The sequence below is a fragment of the Dromiciops gliroides genome, chromosome 1 (assembly GCF_019393635.1).
Source record: "Dromiciops gliroides isolate mDroGli1 chromosome 1, mDroGli1.pri, whole genome shotgun sequence".
NCBI lineage: Eukaryota > Metazoa > Chordata > Mammalia > Microbiotheria > Microbiotheriidae > Dromiciops > Dromiciops gliroides.
In genome coordinates this window covers 640,956,759-640,980,480 of record NC_057861.1, presented here as the reverse complement: position 1 = coordinate 640,980,480, position 23,722 = coordinate 640,956,759, and the positions used below count along the sequence as shown (strand labels likewise).

The window sequence follows — 23,722 nt, the reverse complement described above, 5'->3', positions numbered from 1 at the left end:
AGTCAGAAGTAACCTGTGGAGTAGAATGAAAAGAAAGAGCAGAGCTGAAAATACATAGAGAGAAAGGAAGAGAGAATAAAGGAAAATGAGAGGGGGAAGGAAAAGAGAAGGCAGAGGAAAGAAAAAAATGGCCTTTGATCTTTGCATGGGGTGCTAGATAACCTCACCACCCTAGCTTTAGGCTGTCTGTGCCAACTGGAAGCTATGTTTTCCCTTAGTCTGCCATCCCAACCTGTCCAGCAATGTCCACTCTTTGCCAATATCACAAGGGTATCCAACAGTTGGGATATCTGATTGGGGGAAGATATCAAGATGGGCATCATGCTTCTTGTTCAAGCAAACCACAGACTCTAGATACATAGAATAATCACATTGAAGCTTTGAAGATGATCAGATCTGCTCTTCTGTTTTACAGATGAGGAAAATGGGTCCAAGAGCGATTGGGTGACTTGTTGAGTGTCAACAGGTAATCAGTTAATGACAGAACTAGGATTAGAGTCTGTCTCCTGACTCCTAATCTTCTTTCATATTTTAATTCAGTTGGTCTTCCAACAACCCTATCAGCTAGGTGCTATTATTTTATAGATGGGGAAAGTGAGGCTAAGAAATTAAATGATATCCAGAGTCACACAGTCAGTAAGTCTCTGGGGCAGCATTTGAACCCAAGTCTTCCTGAACCCAAGTGAGGCACTATATCCACTGCATTATCTAGCTCCTCCAATCTTCTTTCATTAAAAAGCATTTACATTAACCTACCACCTCTTTCAGTGACACGATTTAAAAAAAATCATTTTCACAATTTCATGTTATTTTAACATTTAAATTTTGTTAGGTTATAGAGAACTAACCTCTAAAAATTTTCTTTTGGTTTGCAGTTCATTAAAAAATCAATGTAGGGGGCAGTTAGGTGGCGCAGTAGATAGAGCACCAGCCCTGGAGTCAGGAGTACCTGAGTTCAAATCTGGCTTCAGACACTTAACACTTACTAGCTGTGTGACCCTGGGTGGGTCACTTAACCCCAATTGCCTCACTAAAAAAGAAAAATCAATGTACAGGGGGCAGCTAGGTGGCACAGTGGATAAAGCACCAGCCCTGATGCCTGAATCCAGGGCCAGTGCTCTATCCACTGCACCACCTAGCTGCCCAACAGATATGATTTTGATATGTAAGGGCTAAAATTCTAGCTATACTGTCTAAAATATCTAATGAATGGTCGCCAATAAATTACAAGCTTTAGCAAGAGTTAGACTTTTAAGCATTTATTAAGGAGAATAAGAATTTTGTAAAGAGAGAGAGAAAGGCCTAGTTTCGTCTATCTATTAAAGGGAGAGCACATTTGTAGGTCCCCTCTCCACCAGAGTCCCCAGGAAAGAGACTGCATCAGAGTGCCAGCCTCCCCCTTCTTCCTCCCACAAACCAACGTCACTTCCTGACGCCAAAGAAAGCTGCATGGTCCTGCCCTCAGAGGCCCTCTCCTCATGTTGGAGCTTTCCTACAGTAAGTCTCCAGCAGGTGGTGTCATTCCAATCATTACAGATACATAAACTAGGGAGAACAAAAACATAAAAAGAAAGCTATAGGGCAGTTTCCCTAATGAATATCGATTCATAAATGTTAAATAAAATACTAACAAGGAGATTATAGCAATATAGCATAAAGAGCATACACCATTACTGGGCAGGATTTATAGCAGGAATACAGGACTGGTCAATATTAGGAAAACCATAAACATAACTACTGTAAGGGGCTAAAATCATATTAATAACAAAAACCTCCCCAAATCATTTGATTATTTCAAAAGATGAAGAAAAAGCCTGTGACAAAATGTGACAATCATTCCTATTAAAAACACTAGAAAGCACAGGAATAAAGGAAGCCTTTCTTAAAATGATAAGTAGTATCTATTTAAAACCAAGAGCAAAGTATTATCTGTAATAGAGATATTCTAGAAGCTTTCCTGGTGAGATCAGGGGTAAAGATGTACATTATCACCATAATTATTCAATATTGTATTTACAATGCTGGCTTTACAATAAATCAAGAAATAGTTGAAGAAATAAAAATATGCAATGAGGAAATAAAACTATCAGTCTTTATGGATGATATAATGGTGTACTTAGAGAATTCCAAAGAATCAATTGAAAAACTAGTTGAAACAATTAATAACTTTAGCACAATTGCAGAAAACAAAATAAACCTACACAAACCATTAGCATTTCTATATATTAGCAACAAACCCCAGCAGGAACATGTCCAAAGTACATAATGTGAAATTCTAGGTTGGACAAATCAAAAAGCAGAATTAAAGTTGCCAGGAGAAATATCAGCAATCTCAGATAGGCAGAGGATACCACTCTGATAGCAGAAAATGATGTGGAACATTTTTTTTTTATGTGACTATTGATAGCTTTGATTTCTTTTTCTAAAAACTGCCTGTTCATATAGGTTGACCATTTATAAACTAGAGAATGGCTTGTATACAGTTTGAGATCTGGTACAACTAGACCATCTTCCTTCACATTTTTCATTGATTCCCTTGATATCCTTGACCTTTTGTTGTATTGTTGGGTTCTGCAATCAGAGTGGTATCATCTGCATATCTGAGATTGTTGATGTTTCTCCTGGCAACTTTAATTCTGGTTTTTGATTTGTCCAACCTAGAATTTCACATTATATACTTTGGACATGTTAAATAAATAGGATGACAATAAAAAATAGTTCTAAATCACTGTTGATTAGAGAAATGCTACCTATCAGATTGGCTAACATGGAAGAAAAAAAATGATAAATCCTGGAGGGGATGTGGAAGAATAGGCACACTAAAGCACTGTTGGTGGAATTTGAACCATCCTGGAGAACAATTTGGAAATATGACCCAAAGGGCTATAAAATTGTGCATACCCTTTCACCCAACAATATAATTCCTAGGTATGTATCCCAAAAAGATCAAGAAAATATTGATAGCAATTATTTTGTCATGGTAAAGAACTGGAAATTGTGGGGATGCCTATTAATTAGGGAATGACTGAAAGAATTGTGGTATATGATTGTGATGGAATATAATCATATTATATAGTGTTATAAGAAATGATGAAGTGGATGGTTTCAGAAAAACCTGGAAAGACTTATATGAACTGATGCAAAGTGAAGTGAGCAAGAGGACATTGTACACAATAATAGCAATAATGTAATGATGATCAACCATGAAAAACTTAAGTACTCTGATCAAGACAATTATATAAGACAATTCTAAAGAACCCATGATGAAAAATGCAATCCACTTCCAGAGAGTGAACTGATGAACTCTGAGGGCAGACTGAAGTATACATTTTTACTTTCTTTATGTTTCTTGCTTTTTATTGTTTATTTTTTGCAACATGGCTAATATAGAAATATATTTCACATGACTTCACATGTATAAATAATTACTATCATATTGCCTGCCTTCTCAATGGGTAGGGGAGGGGCAGAAGAGAGGGAAAGAATTTAGAACTCAATTTTTAAAAAAAGTTAAAATAAATGAATAATAACTTTATTAAAAAAAAACCCTATCACTATATATTTACTTTAGTGGAATTTAGATAGGTACTGCACTTGTGATTTCATTGGGAGAGGGGACTTTCAGGTGAGGAAACTCCCTCTGCCAAAACAGATTGGTGCCTTCTATGCAGCTTAAAGTCTTAGAGATCTGCCTAAAGCCCTGAGAGTGACTTTTCCAGGATCAAACAGCCAGTCTATATCACAGGTGGGACCCAAATCCAGGTCTTCCTGACTTTAGGCCAGCTCTCCATTCAAATCCTTTCAGTGCCTTTCCATTACTGAAATGTTAAGCAGTATTATAGATGTATGCTCATATGCCTCTTCCTTTTTGTCATTTGATAGAAGGAAATGCTTCATAGAAGTATCTTAGTAGATATAGACTCCCTGGGTTTAGAGCTAGAGGGGATCTTGGAGAAATTGTCCTCTAAGACTTGTCCAGGGAGGTAATTTACCCAAGCTTACAGTGTAAGTACTAGTACAATTTGTATTCAAACTCAGGTCATCTGATTACAAAATGAGTGCTCCTTCCACTATGCCCTATCACTGTTTTCAGAAGTTTATTTGCCACTAATTAAGAAAGATATCACAATGGACAGATCTCTGTAAATCCCTCTGCCTTTCAGGACAAGGAAGTAAGTTCGGGAGGCTAATGTGATACTGTCACTGATTTCCACGATATAATTTTCCACAGGAGTGGGAGTGATTCTTGCGGATTCTGAGTCAGGGTGAATAAATACATTAGATGACTGCTTTATATCTGGAAGCTAGTTTACTTGTGGTGGTTCATACTCATGAAAAGCTCACTTTTTTTCCTGGTAGCTCTCTTGACCTTAAAGTTTTGAGTTCCAAATTCTATCCCTCCTTCCCTCCCTCCTCTGCCCCCTCCCTGAGGCCGTAAGCAATCAGATATAGGCTATACATGTGCAATTATGTAAAACATTACCATATTAGTCATTTTGTATAAGAAAACTCAAAAGAAAAAAGTGAAAGAAAGTGAAAGATAGCATGCTCTAGTCTTTGTTCAATCAATATCAGTTCTTTGGAGGTGGATAGTATGCTTCATCATTAGTCTCTTGGAATTGTCTTGGATCATTGTATTGCTGAGGATTGTTAAGTCATTCACAGTTCTTCATCAAACAATATTGCTGTCACTGTGCACAATGTTCTCCTGGTTCTTCTCACTTCACTATATATTAGTTCACATAAGTCTTTCCAGATTGTTTTTAAATTATCCTGCTTGTCATTTCTTTGTTTTTGTTTTGCTTTGTTTTTTTTTTGTGGGGCAATGAAGTTTAAGTGACTTGCCTAGGGTCACACAGCTCGTGAGTGTCCAGTGTCTGAGGCCAGATTTCAATTCAGGTCCTCCTGAATCCAGGGACAGTGCTTTATCCACTGCACCACCTAGCTGTCCCCTTGTCATTTCTTATAGCACAGTAATATTCCATCACAATAATATACTACAGCTTGTTGAACCATTCCCCAATTGATAGGCATCCCTTTGATTTCCAATTCTTAGCCACCATGAAAAGAGCTGCTATAAATATTTTTATATAACTAGAACTTTTTCTCTTTTTTGGGATGTCTTTGGGATATAAACCTAGCAGTGGTATTGCCGGATCAAAGGGTATGCACAGTTCTAAAGCCCTTTGGACATCATTCCAAATTGCTCTCCAGAATGGTTGGATCAGTTTACAACTCCACCAACAGTGGATTAGTATCCCATATTTCCCACATCCCCTCCAACATCTAGCATTTTCCTTTTTTATAATTATGGTATGGCTTATAAATCAGATATCCTAGAGTCATAGATTTAGACCTCAATAGGACCTTTAAAATCTCCTAATTCAATTTCCTCATTTTACAGATAAGGAAACCAAGGCTTTAAAAGGTTAATTCCCAAAGTTCACTAACGATCTATTTGTTCAAGTTCATTTCTTAAACTTCTTTTCATAGTGTTTTTATATTAAAAGAGTCTCTTATGAGGGCATTTTAATAACAATTATCAATAGACCCTGCTATTTATTAGATAAGGGAGGTGATATCTTGATATTTTGTGTCCCCATTTATTCCTAAACCATTTTGAAGGGGACAGTTGTCCAAGTATCCTTTTTTTTTTTAAGGGTAAGCTAAAATATCCAGATCTATGCTTGTCATTGTCAGGCCTTTTAGGAAAAAATTGTATGAATGTCATTGAAAGGAATAATTACTCAGTAGCTTCTTATTTACGGAGGACTTTTATCCTTGTTTTATAAATGATAAAACTAAGCAAGGAAAACTGAATTATCCGAGATAATGTGGCTAGTAGATGGGAGAGCCCAGACTTTAAATTAGATATTTGGACTCATATGCCCATAGATTTTTCCACCCCCACTGTGTTGTCTTTAAAGGAACATTTAACATACATCTTTGGCAATGGACTTTTAGGTATTCTCACTTAGATTAGATTTGTGCTTCCTTCTAATTGAGTCAAAGGAGTACACTGTCTAACAGGGGTATTTGGCAGATTTTATATCTTGACATATTGTCCATTACTTCAAAAACCGAAGCATTACTTAAGGCAATTAAAAGTGGGGACTTATCTGTATATACTTGAGGATTTTTAGTCAAGAGTTATATTCATTTAAGGTAGAATTTTCTGCAACTTTGTAGAAGTGTAAGCATTGGTAATTGGGAGTCAGACAAGTGTCACATCTATATTTTTATGTCATGAAATTATAGGTTTCTTTCGTACTCCCCTCCCTCTCACCTCCTGTAAAAAACCAGATATAGGTTAGTTGATGTTCCTGTCACTTATTTGAATTAATAATGATTTCTCTGGTAAGAGGCTTGTAGATTTCTCATTTCTCATTTCCTTCCTCTCCCTCATATCTCATTTGCTGTTTAGCAATACAGGAAAACAGGCAAGTTCAGCCTATCAGTCTGTTGTGTCTTTTTAGGGAATAATCTCTCTGTGTTGATAGTTGTAATCAAGGGATATGAACTTTATGTAGCATATACTGTAACATCCATGTTACTTTGATGTTGGGCATATTTGCAAGAATTCTTTAAGGATTTTTTCAGTGGCATCAATAAGTGATTCTGGCCTTAGCCTTGATTTTCTAATTATTCTTTAGGGAAAATATCCTAAAATATTTGTAGGGCTTCTTTTTGGCTTTTAGCTCTCAGACTTGGGAGGAAATTCAAAGGTGTTTTTTTTTTAAATCTTATAAACTCTAAGCCACAGAATTTGATGTTGATTTCTGAAAAAGTCTTTGCATTTTAGAATTCTACAGAACTGGTTTGTGAACAGATAAAAAAGGAAATGCTGATAACAAAGAGGCAGTATGACTTCAACAAGCATAGGTCATTTCCAGGCTCACCTTATTTCCTTTGTTGGTAGGGTTTCTAATCTGGTAGACCAGAGGATGCTGTCAAAATAGTTTCCCTTGATTTTAACAAAGCATTTGATAAAGTCTCTCACAGTTTTCTTGTGGGAAAGATGATGAGATGTAGGCTAGATCATCATACAGTTGTGGATTTAGAACTTGTCAAAAGGCTTGACCAAAAGAGTAGTGGTTTGATGCAAACTTGAAGGCAAGTTTTTACTGGAATGTCCCCAGGTTTCTGTAGGTGACCCTTTCTGGTTTAACATTTTCTCAGTGAAATGGATAAGGACACACCTAGAAGGCTAATCAGATATACCATTGACAAAATGTTGACAAGTGGGAACACTGGATCAAATCTAATAAGCTGGAACTTAGTAGGAATGAATGGAAAATCTTACACTTGAATTTAAGAGCTCAACTTCGTAAGTGAAAGATGGAGGAGGTATGGTTAGTTAGCAGTTTGCAAAGAAAGAGATTAGTGGTTTTTAATTGATTCAGTCAAGAGTATAAAATGGCACCCAAGGAAGATATGGTGATCTTAGGCTGTATTGAGAGAGGCATAGTGTCCAGAAATAAAGGGCTGGTAGTTCTACTGCCCTATGCTGGCACTCAACATTTAGAGTGCAGGGGGAGGTATGCAGAATGGTCTACTCATGTTGAGTGAGAGCTGGCTGTATTATGTTTAGTCCAAGGCACTACATTTTTAGAATGATATAGATAAACCAGAGGAAGCAGTTCAGAGGATGATAATCCTCAAATTCATGCCACAGAGGAGTCAATTGAAGAAACTAGGATTGTTTAACTTGGATAAGAGAATATTTGAGGGGGAACTTGATAGCAGTCCTCAAGTGTTTAAAGGGCCATCAGATGGAAGAGGTATTAGAATTGTCCTTTGTGGACCTAGAGAACACCACTGGGAACAATGGGGAGAAACTACAAAGAAGCAGATTGAGTTTTGATGTAAGAAAAAGCTTCCTGACAATTGGAGCCATCCAAAATACCTACCTGATATCTAATCTCATATCTAGTAGCATATCTAGTAGCTTTCCTCTTTAAAGAAAACCATTTCTACCCCTGATGATCAAAACATCTAAACTGAATCAATCAGTAAAAAATAAACCCGGTATGAATAAGTCCTTAACCAGTTTAATAGGATTAGAGGGATTTTGAGTCATTAGATAAAAGCAAATGTTGCCACAGAGGAAATAGCCTGTGATTATTAACTTTAGAAGGACTAAACTGTAAGAATGCCTCAAAGGAGGGGGGGGGGCAGCTACATGGTGCACTGGATAGAGCACCGGCCCTGAATTCAGGAGGACCTGAGTTCAAATCCGGTCTCAGACACTTGACACTTACTAGCTGTGTGACCCTGGGCAAGTCACTTAACCCTCTTTGCCCCACAAAAAAAAAAAAAAAAGAATACCTCAAAGACCCAAGCTGCCACTTTGATAGAGTAAAATTACACATGTTGTTGCTGTTTTTAGTCAAGCCTAACTCTTTGTGATCCCATTTGGATTTTTTGATACTGGCATGGTTTACCATTTCCTGCTCCAGTTCATTTCACCAATGAGGAAACTGAGGCAGACAGGGTTAAGAGATTTGCCTGATATCACACAACTAGCAAGTGTCTGAGGCCAGATTTGAACTCAGGCAAATGAGTCTTCCTGACTTCAGACCTGGCATTTTATCTACTGTGCCGTCCAGCTACCCTGCACTTACACATACTAGAGATAATAAGATTTTTATTTAATAGCTTATAATTATTTGCACTTAAAGTACATTTTCACAGATGTGAGAAATACTAGTAAATTATAGTACAATTATTTTTTAAAATCCTTGCATCAATAATTGACATAATTGATGCCGCTGCTCCTTAGTATCTCCATGGGACTATATATAAAAACAGCAAGCTAGTTTGGATTCTATCAGTCAAATGGTTATAAAATTCAATGGTGGAGGACTCCTTAGAGAAAATGGGTGGAGTTAAGAGAAGGGAAAGCATCTTCTCTCTCCTCTGCCTTCCCTTTGATCAGGGGATAACCTCATGAACTTGAGAAAGGTTGGATTATCTGTAACTCCTAGGTGATGCCCACCAGAGCTGCAGTGGCTAATGGCAGCAGAGCAGAGAGACACAGTAGGGACAGACTAAACTCCCAGAGGAAAGGCAACTTCAGAATTCCATAAGGGCACACCAATCCTCAGAGACCAGCAGAGATTGTCTCCTCAACTAGATTATAAATTTCTTAAGGATAGGGATGATGTTGTGCTTCTTTGTAAAAGTTCCTCATGGTACCTCTCATAGTTTTCTGTATATAGTAGGTACTTAATAAATATTTGTTGATTTGATATCACAGACAATCTACTTAAACTGTTTTGTTATCAAAGTAACCTAGAGGCAGCTAGGAGGAGCAGTGGAGAGTGTTGGATCTGGAGTCAGGAAGACCTGAATTCAAATCCAGACTTAGACATTTACAAGTTGTGTAACCCTGGACAAGTCGTTTAACATCTGTCTGCCTTGATTTGTTCAATTGTAAAATGTCAATAACAATAATATCATCTACCTGCCATAGTTGTTATAACAATTAAATGAAATATTTGTAAAGCACTTAGCACAATGTTTAGAACATAATAGATACTTAACAAATGCAGTAAATGGAAGCTCCTTCCTTCCTTCCCTTTCTTCCCCATATCTTGTGATGTGATAGTGAGCATAGACACTATTGTTTTCAGTAACTAAAGTTTCTCATTCCAACTTGGTTATTAGATAACAAACTAGGATTTAAATCTCCATAAGAAGAATTCAGTGTACATGAATAACCCATAGTATAAATATAATTGCAACTCTTATAAGAACAATATTCAAAGAAATTTAGAACAAAAAAATTTCTCCGGTAAAGCTGCTATAATTTAAGTTTTAATATCTCTTATGGTCATATCTCCCTCTTGGTAGCTATTCTAGCTTCTTTTTAATTGCACATCAAAGATTTATTTCTTCTTACAAAGATTAAACAGTAAAAAGGGGAAAGTATGTTGTCCAGCCCTAGGTTAGATTCACCTTTCTGTAGAAACACTATATCTCTGAAAATGAAAACAAAGCAACAATTATTATGAAAATTATTATGTTTCAATTTCAAGAAATTGAGTGTATTGCCTTTTTAATAACAGTGAAGTAATGTTTCACCACTGACATCTGCTTGGTAGCATGAATATGGAAAAACTTTCTCAGAAGTGACTTAGTGATTAATTCTTCAATGTAATAAGTTCTTCCCAAGATAGAGCTTTTTTAAAAAGTAGAAGTGAGTTTAGATGCAAAATCATAGATTTAAAGGCTTGAATTAGTTTGACTTATATTATGGTAAAAATTATCCATATATACAATAGCCATGACTGTATGGGTTCTTCTGATCCAACAGTGATCTAACAACCTTACCTATCATTTTCAAAATACATTTGCTTCTGTGGAAAATATATTCCAAAGTATGGCCACCCAAGCTAAGACTTTGCTAAGGAAGTTTGGAATTACTAGAAAACTGGCATGGTGGCAGATTCCACATCTTTAAGAAAATTAGCTGGGTAGCACAGCGAATGAAGTGTTGGACTTGTAATCATGAAAACCCAACTTCAAATCCAACCTCAGATATGTATTAGCTATGTAACCCTGGGCAAATCACTTAACCTTTGCCTCACTTTCCTCATCTGTAAAAGTTAATAGCACCTACTTCATAGGGTTTTGAGGATCAAATGAGGTAGTAGTTGTAAAGCACTTGGTACTTGGTTAAGTTTGTAAGGCACTATATAAATAGTAATATTATTAAATAGCTATTTTAAGGTGAAACTGGCAAAGCCCTGAAAGTTGAATCAAAAGGCTTAGTTTAAATTCCAACTCTGCTCCTTATTCTCTAAATGGTAGCATAGCTGTAAATCCTATGATCATAGCTCCCAAGTTCTGGTTCTCATTCATTTTTTTTGGGGGGGGGGAGGCAATTAGGGTTAAGTGACTTGCCCAGGGTCACACAGCTAGTAAGTGTCAAGTGTCTGAGGCTGGATTTGAACTTAGGTCCTCCTGAATCCAGGGCTGGTGCTTTATCCACTGTGCCACCTAGCTTTGCTTAATTTCTACATGGGATTTACATTTTGAACAGCAACACTGACCATTAACCAAGAAGTAGTTTTTGAGTCAATAACATGTTTCATACTATATTAGGTACTGGAGCAGAGATAGAAACATAGGATAAAGCTATTGGCCTGGGGGGGGTTTACAGACCAATGATTGAAACAAGGCTATGATAAATAATAGATACTGGGCAATTATGTGCTGATAGAATGGTACACATTATAAGAAGTTTAGAGGAAGGGAAAACAATGAGAGTTGCACTAGTAAGGGTATACTTCATGGAAGAAGTAGGATCTTGTGTCGGACCTTAAAGGGTAGGTGGTATTTGGTTAAATTGAGGGGCATCAGCTTAGGGAAACCACGTGAGTTTTTGAGCCTCATCTTTTGAATAACTGGTCTCTCCCAGAACCTCCAGTTTAAGGAGGAGGCCCAGGCCAAAACTTTTCAGCTCTCTTTTATATATTAAATTCCCCCATTAGATTGTAAGCTTCTTGAGGGCAGGAACTGTCTTTCTGCTTCTATTTGTATTACTAGTGTGTTTAGCACAATGCCTGGCACATAGTAAGGGCTCTTAATAAATGCTTATTGACTGAGACAAAGGTTAAAGGAATAGGTCTTTCTTTGGCTATCCTTTCATATTTTAACATTGAGTAGTTCCACTTTGACAATATCTTTTACTTGTTTAGTAATATATTTATTTAATATTTTATTTATTCCCCAATTACATGTAAGAACAAATTTTAGCATTTGTTTTTTAAGATTTTAAGTTCTACATTCTGGAGAACAATTTGGAACTATGCCCAAAGGGCTATGGGACTGTGCATACCCTTTGACCCAGTAATACCACTATTAGGTCTGTATCCCAAAGAGATCATAGGAAAGGGAAAAGGACTCACATGTACAAAAATATTTATAGCAGGTCTCTTTATTGTGGCAAAGAATTGGAAATTGAGGGAATGCCCATCAATTCGGGATTGACTGAAAAAGTTGTGGTATATGAATGTAATGGAATATTTCTCTGGTATAAGAAATAATGAGCAGGCAGATTTCAAAAATCCTAGAAATACTTAAGTATTAAGTATTAAGGACTGATGCTGAGTGAAATGAGCAGAACCAGAACATTGTACACAGTAACAGCAACATTGTGTGATGATCAACTGTGATAGACTTGTCTCTTCTCAGAAGTGCAATAATCCAAGAAAATTCCAAAGAACTCATGATGGAAAGTGTTCTCCACATTCAGAAAAAAGAACTGTGGATTCTGAATGCAGATTGAACCATACTGTTTCTGCTTTTGTTTTTGTTTTTACTTTTTTGAGGATTTTCCCTTTTGTTCTGATTTTTCTTTCACAACATGACTAATGCAGAAATGTGTTTAATGTGATTTTACATATGTAACTTATATCAGATTGCTTTCTGTCTTGAGGGGAAGGAAAAGAGAAAGGGAGAAAAAATTGGAACTAAAAAATCTTATGAAAACAAGTGTTGAAAACTATCTTTACATGTAATTGGAAAATATTAAAATACTTTTATGATAAAAATAAATGTCATGTTTTTTATTATTATTATTATTATTATTATTAGTGGGGCAATGAGGGTTAAGTGACTTGCCCAGGGTCACACAACTAGTAAGTGTCAAGTGTCTGAGGTGGATTTGAGCTCAGGTTCTCCTGAATCCAGGGCAGGTGCTTTATCCACTGCACCACCTAGCTGCCCCCTTTGATTAAAAAAAAAAAAAGATTTTGAGTTCTAAATTCTTTCTCCTCTCCTGCTGCTCCCCCCTCAGTAAGGGGACAAACAATTTGATTTAGGGTATCCATGTGCAGTCAGGCAAAACATGTTTCCATATTAGTCATGTTGTGAAAGAAAACACAGACCAAAACAAAAACAACCCAAAAGTCAACAAGAAAAATAAAGTTAAAAAAAAATGCTTTGATCTACATTCAGACTCCATCAGTTGTTTCCCTAGAGATAGCATTGTTCTTCATAAATTCTTTGCTGTTACTATGTACAATTATTGATGTTACTATATACAATGTTCTCCTGGATCTTTTCATTTGTGATGAAATAATGGGATTTAGCAGATACTCAAAGACCCACCTGGAGATTAATCTATACTGATTGAATCAAGTGAGAGTGATTGACTGCTGATTAAGCCTACTTCAAGTTAATTGGATTGTAATCACACCTGGCTATCCCTTAAGAAGGTATTGTTCTCAGAAACTAGACTGTGAACTCAACTTGAGAACACCTTCAAAGACAATGGATTTGGATGACGCCAACCAATCACCTTGAAGCAGTGTGTAAGGACCGCCTCTGTTCCAGATCTATAAAAAAGCTTCCACAAACAGCTTGATGAGGGGGTTCCTGATTAAAGTAGGCTCATGGAGGAGGACTTCAGGAAAAACCCAACCAGGCTGGAACTCTAGGCTAGACTAGAGCTGAAGCTTCTGATTTAAGGTGACCACAATTTAGATTTTAAACATCACACATTTTACTTTATAGGTTTTTCAGAGAGCATCCTGCTCATCATTTCTTATACAATAATATTCCATCACAATATATACCACAACTTTTTCAGCCATTGCCCAGTTGATAGGCATTACCTCAATTTCCAATTATTTGCCACCAGAAAAGAGTTACTGTAAGTATTTTGTGTATATGTAGGTCCTTTTCCTTTTTTTTTTTAATCTCTTTGGGATATAGACCTACTAATGGTATTTTTGGGGTTGAAGAGTATGTATAGTTTTATAGCCCTTTGGCCATAGTTCCAAATTGCTCTCCAGAATGATTGAATTAGTTCACAACTCCATCAACAATGCATTAGTGTCTCAGCATTCCTTCATCATTTGTCATTTTCCTTTTCTGTCATATCAGCCAATCTGATAGGTGTGGAGTCTTACCTCAGTTGTTTTAATTTGCATTTTTCTAATCAATAGTGATTTAAAGCATTTTTCATATGACTATGGATAGATTTAATTACTTCATCTGAAAACTTCCTGTTCATATCCCTAGACTATTTATCAACTGGAGAATGGTTTTTCCTTTGGTAAATTTGAGTTTGCTCTCTATGTAGTTGAGAAATGAGGCCTTTATAAATAAACTTGCTGTAAAAAATTTTTAGTTATGATTACTAATTGTATTTCTCTCGATCCTGTTCCCCACCCACCCCCATTTAGCCTACTCTCTTTCTTCTTTCGCCCTGTCCATCCTCAAAAGTGTTATGCTCCTGCTTTTGGCTCCCAGCTCCTGGTGGTGAAGGTGCAACTTCTTTCCGTCATCCCAAATCTGGGACACCACCCCGCAGCATCCAGGCTGAGCCTCCACTTTCATTGCAGCCATGCCGCCCAAGTTTGACCCTAACGAAATTAAAGTCGTGTTTTTAAGGTGAACTGGTGGTGAAGTTGGTGCCGTATCAGCTCTGGCCCCCAAAATTGGTCCTTTGGGTTTGTCTCCCAAAAAGGTTGGTGATGACATTGCCAAGGCAACTGGTGACTGGAAAAGGCTAAGGATCACAGTGAAACTTACCATTCAGAACAGACAGGCTCAGATTGAGGTTGTGCCTTCTGCTTCAGCCTTGATCATCAGAGCCCTAAAGGAACCTCCTTGGGACAGAAAGAAGCAGAAAAATATTAAACACAGTGGAAACATCAGTCTCAGTGAGATCATCAGCATTGCTCGACATATGAGGCGTAGAGATAACTTAAGAGTTCCTGAAGGTTGAACTAGTGGAGTATAAATTTGAAAGGTCTGACCAAGCTGGAAAGACTTGATGGCGCTTTTTCTTCTGAAGACCTTTAGAGAAACTTATCACCAGAAATCTGGTCACCTGATGTTGATTTTTTTTTTAGACCACACCAAGTATAAATGAATTGAAGCTCCATTGATAGAGGGAATATCTGTACCAGTAAAATCATAGCTCTTTCAAATACCCTTTTATTATAAAATCCCTTGTTGACTTCTGAAAATATTGTTAGATTTGAAATGCCCAATATATAGGAAGATGCAGTTTTCTGACTTTTTAAGCCTGAATAAGGTACTGCTGCTGCTACTACTACTACTACTACATTTGTATATAATTGTTTTGTAGTACAATGTTGAAATGTGCTAAATTCCTATTTAAATGCTTTAATTTGCTTCTTGGTTCTTTTCCTAGACTCTTCCCAAGCTACTTAAGGGATTATAGAACCATTTGAAAGTATGAACTTCAACTGAAAATGTCACATGCCAACTGCCATCTTTTCTTCTCATCTGTGCAGTTTTTTGGTTTTTTTTACCCAAAACTTGAATTTTTGGCTTCCATTTTGGCTCTACCTATTCTCCTAGAACATGTTCTGTACTTTAAGAAAGGGAGTAAATGAAGGTTAATGTGACCTCTTCATTCCCCCCCCCAAAAAAGAAAAAGTTTAAAATTTATTTATAGCTAAAAGTATAAATTATCTTTTTTATTCAGTCAAGTGGATAGACAACTCTATTATCACGTCTGAATGTATTTGGCATACATGAGAAGATTGATGGGATGAAAACACTGAGATGAATTGATTCATCTCTGTTTGGTCCATGTTGGTTCTCAATAGTTACATAGGATTCAATTAAAAAACCACAATGAGAATAATTTATGTGCAATGTCACACTTGTGCTATAGGTACCAAAATGAAATCTCATTATTTGGATACTATAATAAGTGGTCTGTGGGCTTTTACATAATTGCCACTTTAGAAGCTCAAGAGACTGGCCAATTACTGAAGGCAGTCAAGTAGTAGTGGCTGTCCATAATAAATTCAATTGGGCCAATTGAAGAGTAAAAGTTCAGTGCAAAGAGAATCCTACATAATAGCTTTGTGAAGGTGGAGAGAATATAGTTTCTCCTACTGTGTGCAATTATCTTTAATGAAGTTTATCCCTTCTACTTTGTTCTCAAGCTATCACATAACTACAATTATTTTTATTATCTAGCATCAAATAAGACAGCGAGATCATCATAGTTTAAAGATAATAAGGAACAATTTAATTTCAAGTTGTTCTCAGGCTAAATCAACAATAATGCTGGGCAACAGAAGTGGGAAAATTACTAGTATATAAAACATTCATTATGTTTATTTAAAATAAGGTCACCACAGGATAAAAGAGTTAGGTACTTCATTATTTGGGTTAAACGTTCTCAAGGGGATTTATGGTAGACATTCTCTTTTAATCTTTTTGTTGTTATTGACAATGTTTCAAGAAGAGGAGATGAAAATTCAGGTTCTACTGACACACATCAATAAAATTGGTGGGTTAATAATTTAATCAGTATATTTTCCCATTGGTTTTAATCATTACAAAATTGTGTTAACATAGAATTTGTGAATCAGTTTTGATTATAGCTGTTTTGTTCTTTGATTAAATAAAATTTACTAAGGGATGAGAAAACTAACAAAGTTTCATATTGATAAAATTTACCTTATACTTTTAAGAAAAGTTTCCTTAAAGTTCATTACTTATGGGAAGCTCTGCATTTGCACTTTAAACATTTTACTGTAGCCTCTCAAAGATCCCAAACCTTTGTGTGGAAGTTAGGCAACAGGCTTAACAATCTCCCTCTAACCAGTAGGGAAATAGTGACACAGAAAATATGATCTCTGCAAAGTTCTTCAGAGAGTCATTGTTGGATGTAGGTTTATAACTAAGATGATATACCCAATTTAATTATTCCTCACTACTCATCTTTATGTCATTTTCCCCATATAATTGAATTAAAATACAGAAAGGAGGGGTGGCTAGGTGGTGCAGTGGATAAAGCACCAGCCCTGGATTCAGGAGTACCTGAGTTCAAATCCGGCCTCAGACACTTGACACTTACTAGCTGTGTGACCCTGGGCAAGTCACTTAACCCCAATTGCCCCGCAAAAAAAATAAATAAATAAAAAATACAGAAAGGATTTGTCATTTAGTAAGGTCACACAATAGCTGAGTTAAAATCCAAAGTTTTTATTATTTGATTCTTAATAAAAATTGAATATAGTAATTGCCCTATGCTTACTTTCTATAACACAGGCTCTTAGGATATTGTATATGCATCATTTTAATATAATGGACTGTCAAGAAAGTTTCCACTGTAAATAACAGTGCTTCTAGATTTCAGAGATATGCCATGGACTTTAGGAAACTGGATTTTGATTTAAACTCTAGGTGGATCTGAAAGATAGAGTGGTTTAAAGATGAGGTATAACAGCTAGCAATAGACCGTATGTATAACTATTAACTTCTCTTGATAGGCACCAGATTTTGTACAGTTGTTTTTTAGCCCCTAATTGGAGCCCAGTACTCCATAACTGCCACCTAAAAGTGTGGAAGCAAAATCTCAATGTTCTATTACCTACATGATCAAGGCAGATATCACTTGCAAGATTAGGACCTTCTGTGTGTCAGGCACTGTGCTAAGTACATTACAAATATTATCAACAACGCTATGAAGTAGTTATTATTATGTACTCCATCCACTGTGCCACCTAGCTTCGTAGCCTAAGGCATTATGTCATTAACTAAGATTAGATTTAATGCATTTCCATATAGGACTAAGGAAACTGACAGTGAAGTATGCTGAAACAAAGGAACTATCTAGTAAAAATGGAATTGAGACAAAAATATCTTTTAAAAACTAATAGGGGCAGCTGGTTGGCGCAGTGGATAGAGCACTGGCCCTGGAGTCAGGAGGACCTGAGTTCAAATCCGGCCTCAGACACTTGACACTTACTAGCTGTGTGACCCTGGGCAAGTCACTTAACCCCAATTGCCTCACTAAAAAACAAAAACAAAAAACCCCACACTAATAGCATTAACAATTGCCCTTATTTTAAAAGCTAAATAACCACATTACCTTTTCTTCTTTTCTCAGATGGAAAGACAATTAACGATGCAAAATGAAATGAGGGAAAGGCAGATGGCTATGCAGATTGCTTGGACAAGGGAATTCCTCAAATATTTTGGGACGTTTTATAGCATTGCTGCTATTGGTCTCACAGCTGGGTATGTTGTTTGTTATTTACCTAGAAATGTTTATTTTACGGTCAGAAAAAGTCAACTAACATCTAATATTTTCTTCTGCCTCCCCCTTTGTCATTAGCATGCTTCAAATATTCAGAAAAACTCCAGTTTTAGCATTGTAGGTACTCCCTCTGCCAATGCATATCGCAACCTCTCCATGACTTAGGTAAATAGTTTCATGAGTGGCTGTGGCCAAAAAATTAATCATTTGATGGCCAGTGTTTGAGTGATACACACTCAACTCCTCTGGTTCTTGGATGATAGAAACACTATTATTGAGCCAATATTAAAAGCATTTTCAGCTTATTAGGATTTCCCTTTAAGAACTCAGGATCCCCTCTGCATCATAAAAAAGATGGGAACTTACCATTAGATTGTCACAAAATTGATTGCAAAGAATTAATATAGAGCCAAAGTAGCCCCTTATAGCCTTTGTATGTGATCTATATGGAAGGTAGTGTAATGCGATGGAAAGGACATTGTTAAGTCAGAGGACCCAGATACAAATCATGCTTCTGATACTTAATACCTGTGTAACTATGATCAGTCACTTAACCTCCCAAGGCCTCAGTTTCCTCATCTGAAAAAATGAGAAGATTGAACTAGAAGGATCCTTTCCAGCTCTAAATCTATGGTTCTGACTGTCCTTTCCCTTTCCTTTATTAGTGTCCATTTATTAACAACACTATAGAACAAGAGTAGTCACATCATTAGGGTTATCCTGCATCATTCTCCAACTCATGTCAGAGATGGTGCTGTCTTACAATCAAGAAGGAGTGATCACTTAGGGCATGCTGGGAGTGGGAGAAAACTACCCCTTATTCCTATCCAGAAATGGAGGAGGGGTGGCTAGGTGGTGCAGTGGATAAAGCACCGGCCCTGGATTCAGGAGGACCTGAGTTCAAATCCGGCTTCAGACACTTGACACTTACTAGCTGTGTGACCCTAGGCAAGTCACTTAACCTCCATTGCCCTGCAAAAAAACAAAGAAACTCACAAACAGAAATGGAAGAGTCGTTCTTAGACGTCTTCATCATTGCTGCAAGTTGTATAGTGGGAGCCACGCATGCACCCAGTAGGCCTCTAGAGCCGTGACAATTGTGTCATCCCACAATTCCCCACATCGCTCTTTCACACAGCTCTCAGAGACAGAGAAATGTGAGGCAAAAATGATGTCGGTTTTCAGGGCAGAAACAGGTCTTTTTTCCTTAAGAGAGGCTCTGGGAAGGCTGATGGGAAAGACTTTTTTTTTCTCTTTAGGAGACACACATATGTATATCACAAAGGTAGTGTGTGAGGTATTGGGCTCATTGCTGATATAGCAAATGTGTAAGTTTTCTTATTTATGGCGATGCCAGCGATAAAAGGAACCATTTAGTTAAAAATTAAGGCTGAATTTGAAAGTCCTTGTTATTATTACAATAATTACTTCTCCTTCGAAAGATCTGTGCTGTCACTTGAAATAGAGAACTTTCTTCCTAACAACCAGATGAATCTTTTGGGAGAGGCTAGAGATAATTGTTCCTCTTAAAAGAATGGTTTTTCATATTTGTTTTTCTTTGAACAGAGCAATTAAAAAAAAGAAACCAGGCCTCTTCCTCCCTGTCATTCCATTAAGCTTTGTCCTTGCTTATCAATATGACATGGGCTATGGAACCCTTCTGCAGAGGATGAAAGGTATGTGCATACCTGACAAATGAAGGTTTATATAGCCGAATTTGCTTTTTAGTACAGGGAGTCCTCTACATAAGAACACATGACTTGGGAACAACCTGTTTGTAAGAAGGCCAGACTGTCCTCTTCCCCTTAAGCGTGCTGCCACCCTCTTAAGGAAATCCCATTGCTGCCTCCACTTCAGGAGCTGGAATTGCTTCCAAAAGTGATAATGGCTTTGACTGTCTCCCCCTATCCCAGCTTCTTGCCAGACAATGGCCACTGCTTCAGTCTGAACCCCTCACCCACCCCCTTAGCTGGGGGTGATTAGGAACTAGAGGTAATTCATTAATTAGATTTTGGTGTGCTGGCCTGGGAAGTTAACCAGACTTTATGACACTGAACCCTTGGGGAAATGTCCAAGTTCTAGCCAATGCATTTTCAGGCTTTTGAAGCCCAGCCTGTTCATAATTTGGGGCACTATCTCTATGAATAATGGACTGTAGATTTTAAAGTGACTGTACTTGTGTTAAACCCCATTTCCGTGACTTGCTCAGTTACATCTTGCTCATCTCCTTGAGTTCTCATGAATCTAAGATTAAACTGTCTCAGTTATATGTAGGTTTGAACCCAGACTGTCTCATAAAAATAATGCATTAGCTAAAAAAAGTCAAATTTATTTTGTCACATTAATTGAACTTTGTGACTAATGAAGGAGGAGTTTATTTTCTAGGAATAGAGTTGGATATGGATTTTTTAAAAAAAAAATTTATTATAATTATGCATTTTAAAGATTAAAAGTTTTTAACCTTGAAGTCCTGGAAATTCACAGTAAATTAAATACAATTTTGCATTCACCAAATTAAGGTCTATCAGGAAAACCAGTTTTCTGGGAAATTTAGGACATAGTAGTATGTATATATGTATGTATATGTTTTTATGTGTATGTGTGTACTATAATAAGTTACATTGAGTCATGGTCTTTAATAGTCACTACCGGAGCAGCTCGGTGGCGTACTGGATAGAGCACCGGCCCTGGAGTCAGGAGGACCTGAGTTCAAATCCGACCTCAGACACTTAACACTTACTAGCTGTGTGACCCTGGGCAAGTCACTTAACCCCAATTGCCTCACTAAAATAAATAAATTAATAATAATAATAGTCATTACCAGCTATATAATTCTTTGTAAATTATCCTCTTTAATTAAATAATTGAACTGAAATTAGTGAAAAAAACCACAACATTTTGGGATGGTTGAAATGCTATAATACCATTCTTATTATTTGGAAATTCTAGCATTATGCCCTAGAGGGTTTTTTTTCTGATAAAAGTATTTTATTTTTTTCCAGTTACATGTAAAGATAGTTTTCAACATTTGTGTATACAAGCTTTCCAATTTCAGATTTTTCTCCCTCCTTCCCCTCCCTCCCCCCTCCCCTAGACAGCAGGTAATCTGATCTAGGATATACACACACACACACACACACACACACACACACACACACACACACACACACACACACACACACACGTCTATATATACATATATATATACATAAACACACACATATATATATACACATATACATAGATATACACACACATTATATATATATATATATATACACATATATATTTCTGTATTGGTCATGTTATAAGAGAAGAATCAGAGCAATGGGGAAAAACCTCAAAATAGAAAAACAACAGCACCAAAAAGAAAAGAAATATTATAGTCTAGAGTTTTTTAATGGAAGCTAGCAAGACTGCTAAACTGCTGTCTCGAGAAGCAACATAGCATCTTAGAGCTGGTAGGAAACTTAGAAACCATTCTAGTGTAGGCCCTTCATTCTACTAATAAGGAAACTGAGGGGCAAAGAGACAGAGCGGAGTAGAGAACCAAGTGCAAGCCTGCAGTCAGAAAACCTGGACTCAGATCCCTGCTCTGCCAATTATTAGCTCTGTGTCATTGTACATCATGACAAACCCTCCTGGGCCTCTTTTTACTCATCTATCTGTACAATGAAAGACTGGGCAGAGAAGTGGTACAGAGTACCAAGCCTGAAGTCAAGAAGACTCATCTTCAAATCTGGCTTCAGATGCTTGATAGCTGTGTGACCCTGGACGAGTCACTTAACCCTGTTTGCCTCAGTTTCCTCATGTGTAAAATAAGCTGGAGAAGGAAATGGCAAACCAGTACAGCATCTTTGCCAAGAAAACCCCAAATAGGTCATGAAGAACCAGACACAACTGAAACAACTAAAAAACAACAACAACAAAACATGAAGGATTAGACTAAAAGGCTCTTAAGTGCCTTTCCTGTTCTAAATCTTAATTATGTTTAAGTGAGACAAAATCTCAGACTAGTGAGAACCCTGTTAACCTTACTCCTTATCCAATGGTCCATCTACTGCATCGTACTTCCTTTATCCTCAAGGTGATTTTAGGAAAGTGTGAAAATATGGAATTTCTAATTATTCCTTCATTTCATTTTACTGTAGCCAATTGGTCTGGGCCTTTAGTGCAAGGCTCGGGGGACCAAAAAGACAGTTTCCAAAAGTTATTCCCTTTTTTTGGATAGTATATATGCTAGAATATTTCATTTTGTTTTGAGGCAAAGTCCTTTAATATACCAAAGGCTTGCCCCAGGACCTCCTCTTCCTTTGGAGGATGGTTTTTCAAAATGATGACTGAGTCCTGTTAAACTGGGGTGGCTTGGAGGCAGCTAGGTGGCATAGTGGATAAAGCACCTGCCCTGGATTCAGGAGGACCTGAGTTCAAATCTGACCCCAGACACTTGACACTTACTAGCTGTGTGACCCTAGGCAAGTCACTTAACCCTCAATGCCCCACAAAACAAAAACAAAAAAATAACAACAACAACAACAAAACAAAACAAAACAAAAGGTAGTCTAAACTGGGGTGGCTTCAGGAGTCAGAATTCAGAACTGTGTCTAAGGATGACTTATCACCAAGATGCCTTGACATTTGAGATTATCTAGTCTACTTTCAGTTTATAGATGAGGGAAAAAAGGCCTAGAGAATTGAAAGGATGTTTTGTTTCTACAACTCAAACCAGAAGCTCTGGACATCGAGCCCTTCTCCCAGAATGTCATTGAGATTGTTCATTGCTTTATTTTAGGTGAAGCAGAAAACATTCTGGATGAAGAAAATAGCAAGCTGCAGCTGCCAAGAGGAATGATCACTTTTGAAACTGTGGAGAAATCCAGAAAAGCTCAAAGCAAATTCTTCATAGAAAAATGAAGGTGGCTTCACTAGGCCATACTCAAAGCACAAAATAACTTGGTAGAATCATAGGGTTTTCTAATTTTTTAAATGGTACTGATATTTTGGATATAATGTGGTTTGTAAAAAAAAAAAATTAAAATCTATCATGTCTAAAATATTGCCTGCATTTTACTTCTTTTTGAGGACAATATCTCCTTTTTCACATTTTCCAGGTCCATGTGCTGAAACCTATGGTAATAATTAATGTGGTTCATAATTTTTCTAGCTGCCAGATGGATCTTAATAAATTAGTGGCTTCAAAACTGTTTTGATTATATACTTGTCATTAAAAAAATCTGAGCACACACTCTCAACATACATAGTTGAACAAATACATATATATTGATAAAGCTTATACATGTACCCATGCTGATATATTATGTACATTGTAAAACATATCTAAAGTAGACATGTAAAAAAGGACAAAATAAAATATTTTAAAATAATATTTATTTTATTTGTTAACCCTAAAAAACCTTTTTTCTTTCACTAAAAATGTTATTCAGGGAAATTATCATTAATAATATTTTAGTGGTAACAGTATGGTTGAATATTTTCTTATTTTTTTAAATCTTGGATAAACACTTTGCGATAGGTCACATCAAAATCTGGTTCTTAGCTCAGTTAATTTTGCCAGTTAGTTTTGATGAATGGCTGCCCTAGCTGAAAAAGATACTTTGAATGATACATAGATCCAAATGGAGGAAGTATATTATAGACTGCACTTACTTAAATCAT

The 23,722-nt window shown here is 36.7% G+C and overlaps 1 protein-coding gene across 1 annotated transcript in view; it reads left to right on the top strand.

Annotated features, from left to right (window-relative positions):
• The window catches only part of PLGRKT (plasminogen receptor with a C-terminal lysine), a 61,178-nt gene extending 37,776 nt beyond the window's left edge, over positions 1 to 23,402 (top strand). Inside the window, exons 3-5 of the mRNA XM_043980542.1 lie at positions 17,897 to 18,027; positions 19,613 to 19,722; positions 22,839 to 23,402. Of these exons, the coding sequence (XP_043836477.1) occupies positions 17,897 to 18,027; positions 19,613 to 19,722; positions 22,839 to 22,960 (363 nt within the window). The 3' untranslated portion in view covers positions 22,961 to 23,402. The remainder of the gene's footprint in view (positions 1 to 17,896; positions 18,028 to 19,612; positions 19,723 to 22,838) is intronic.
• Positions 23,403 to 23,722: the final 320 nt, after the last annotated feature.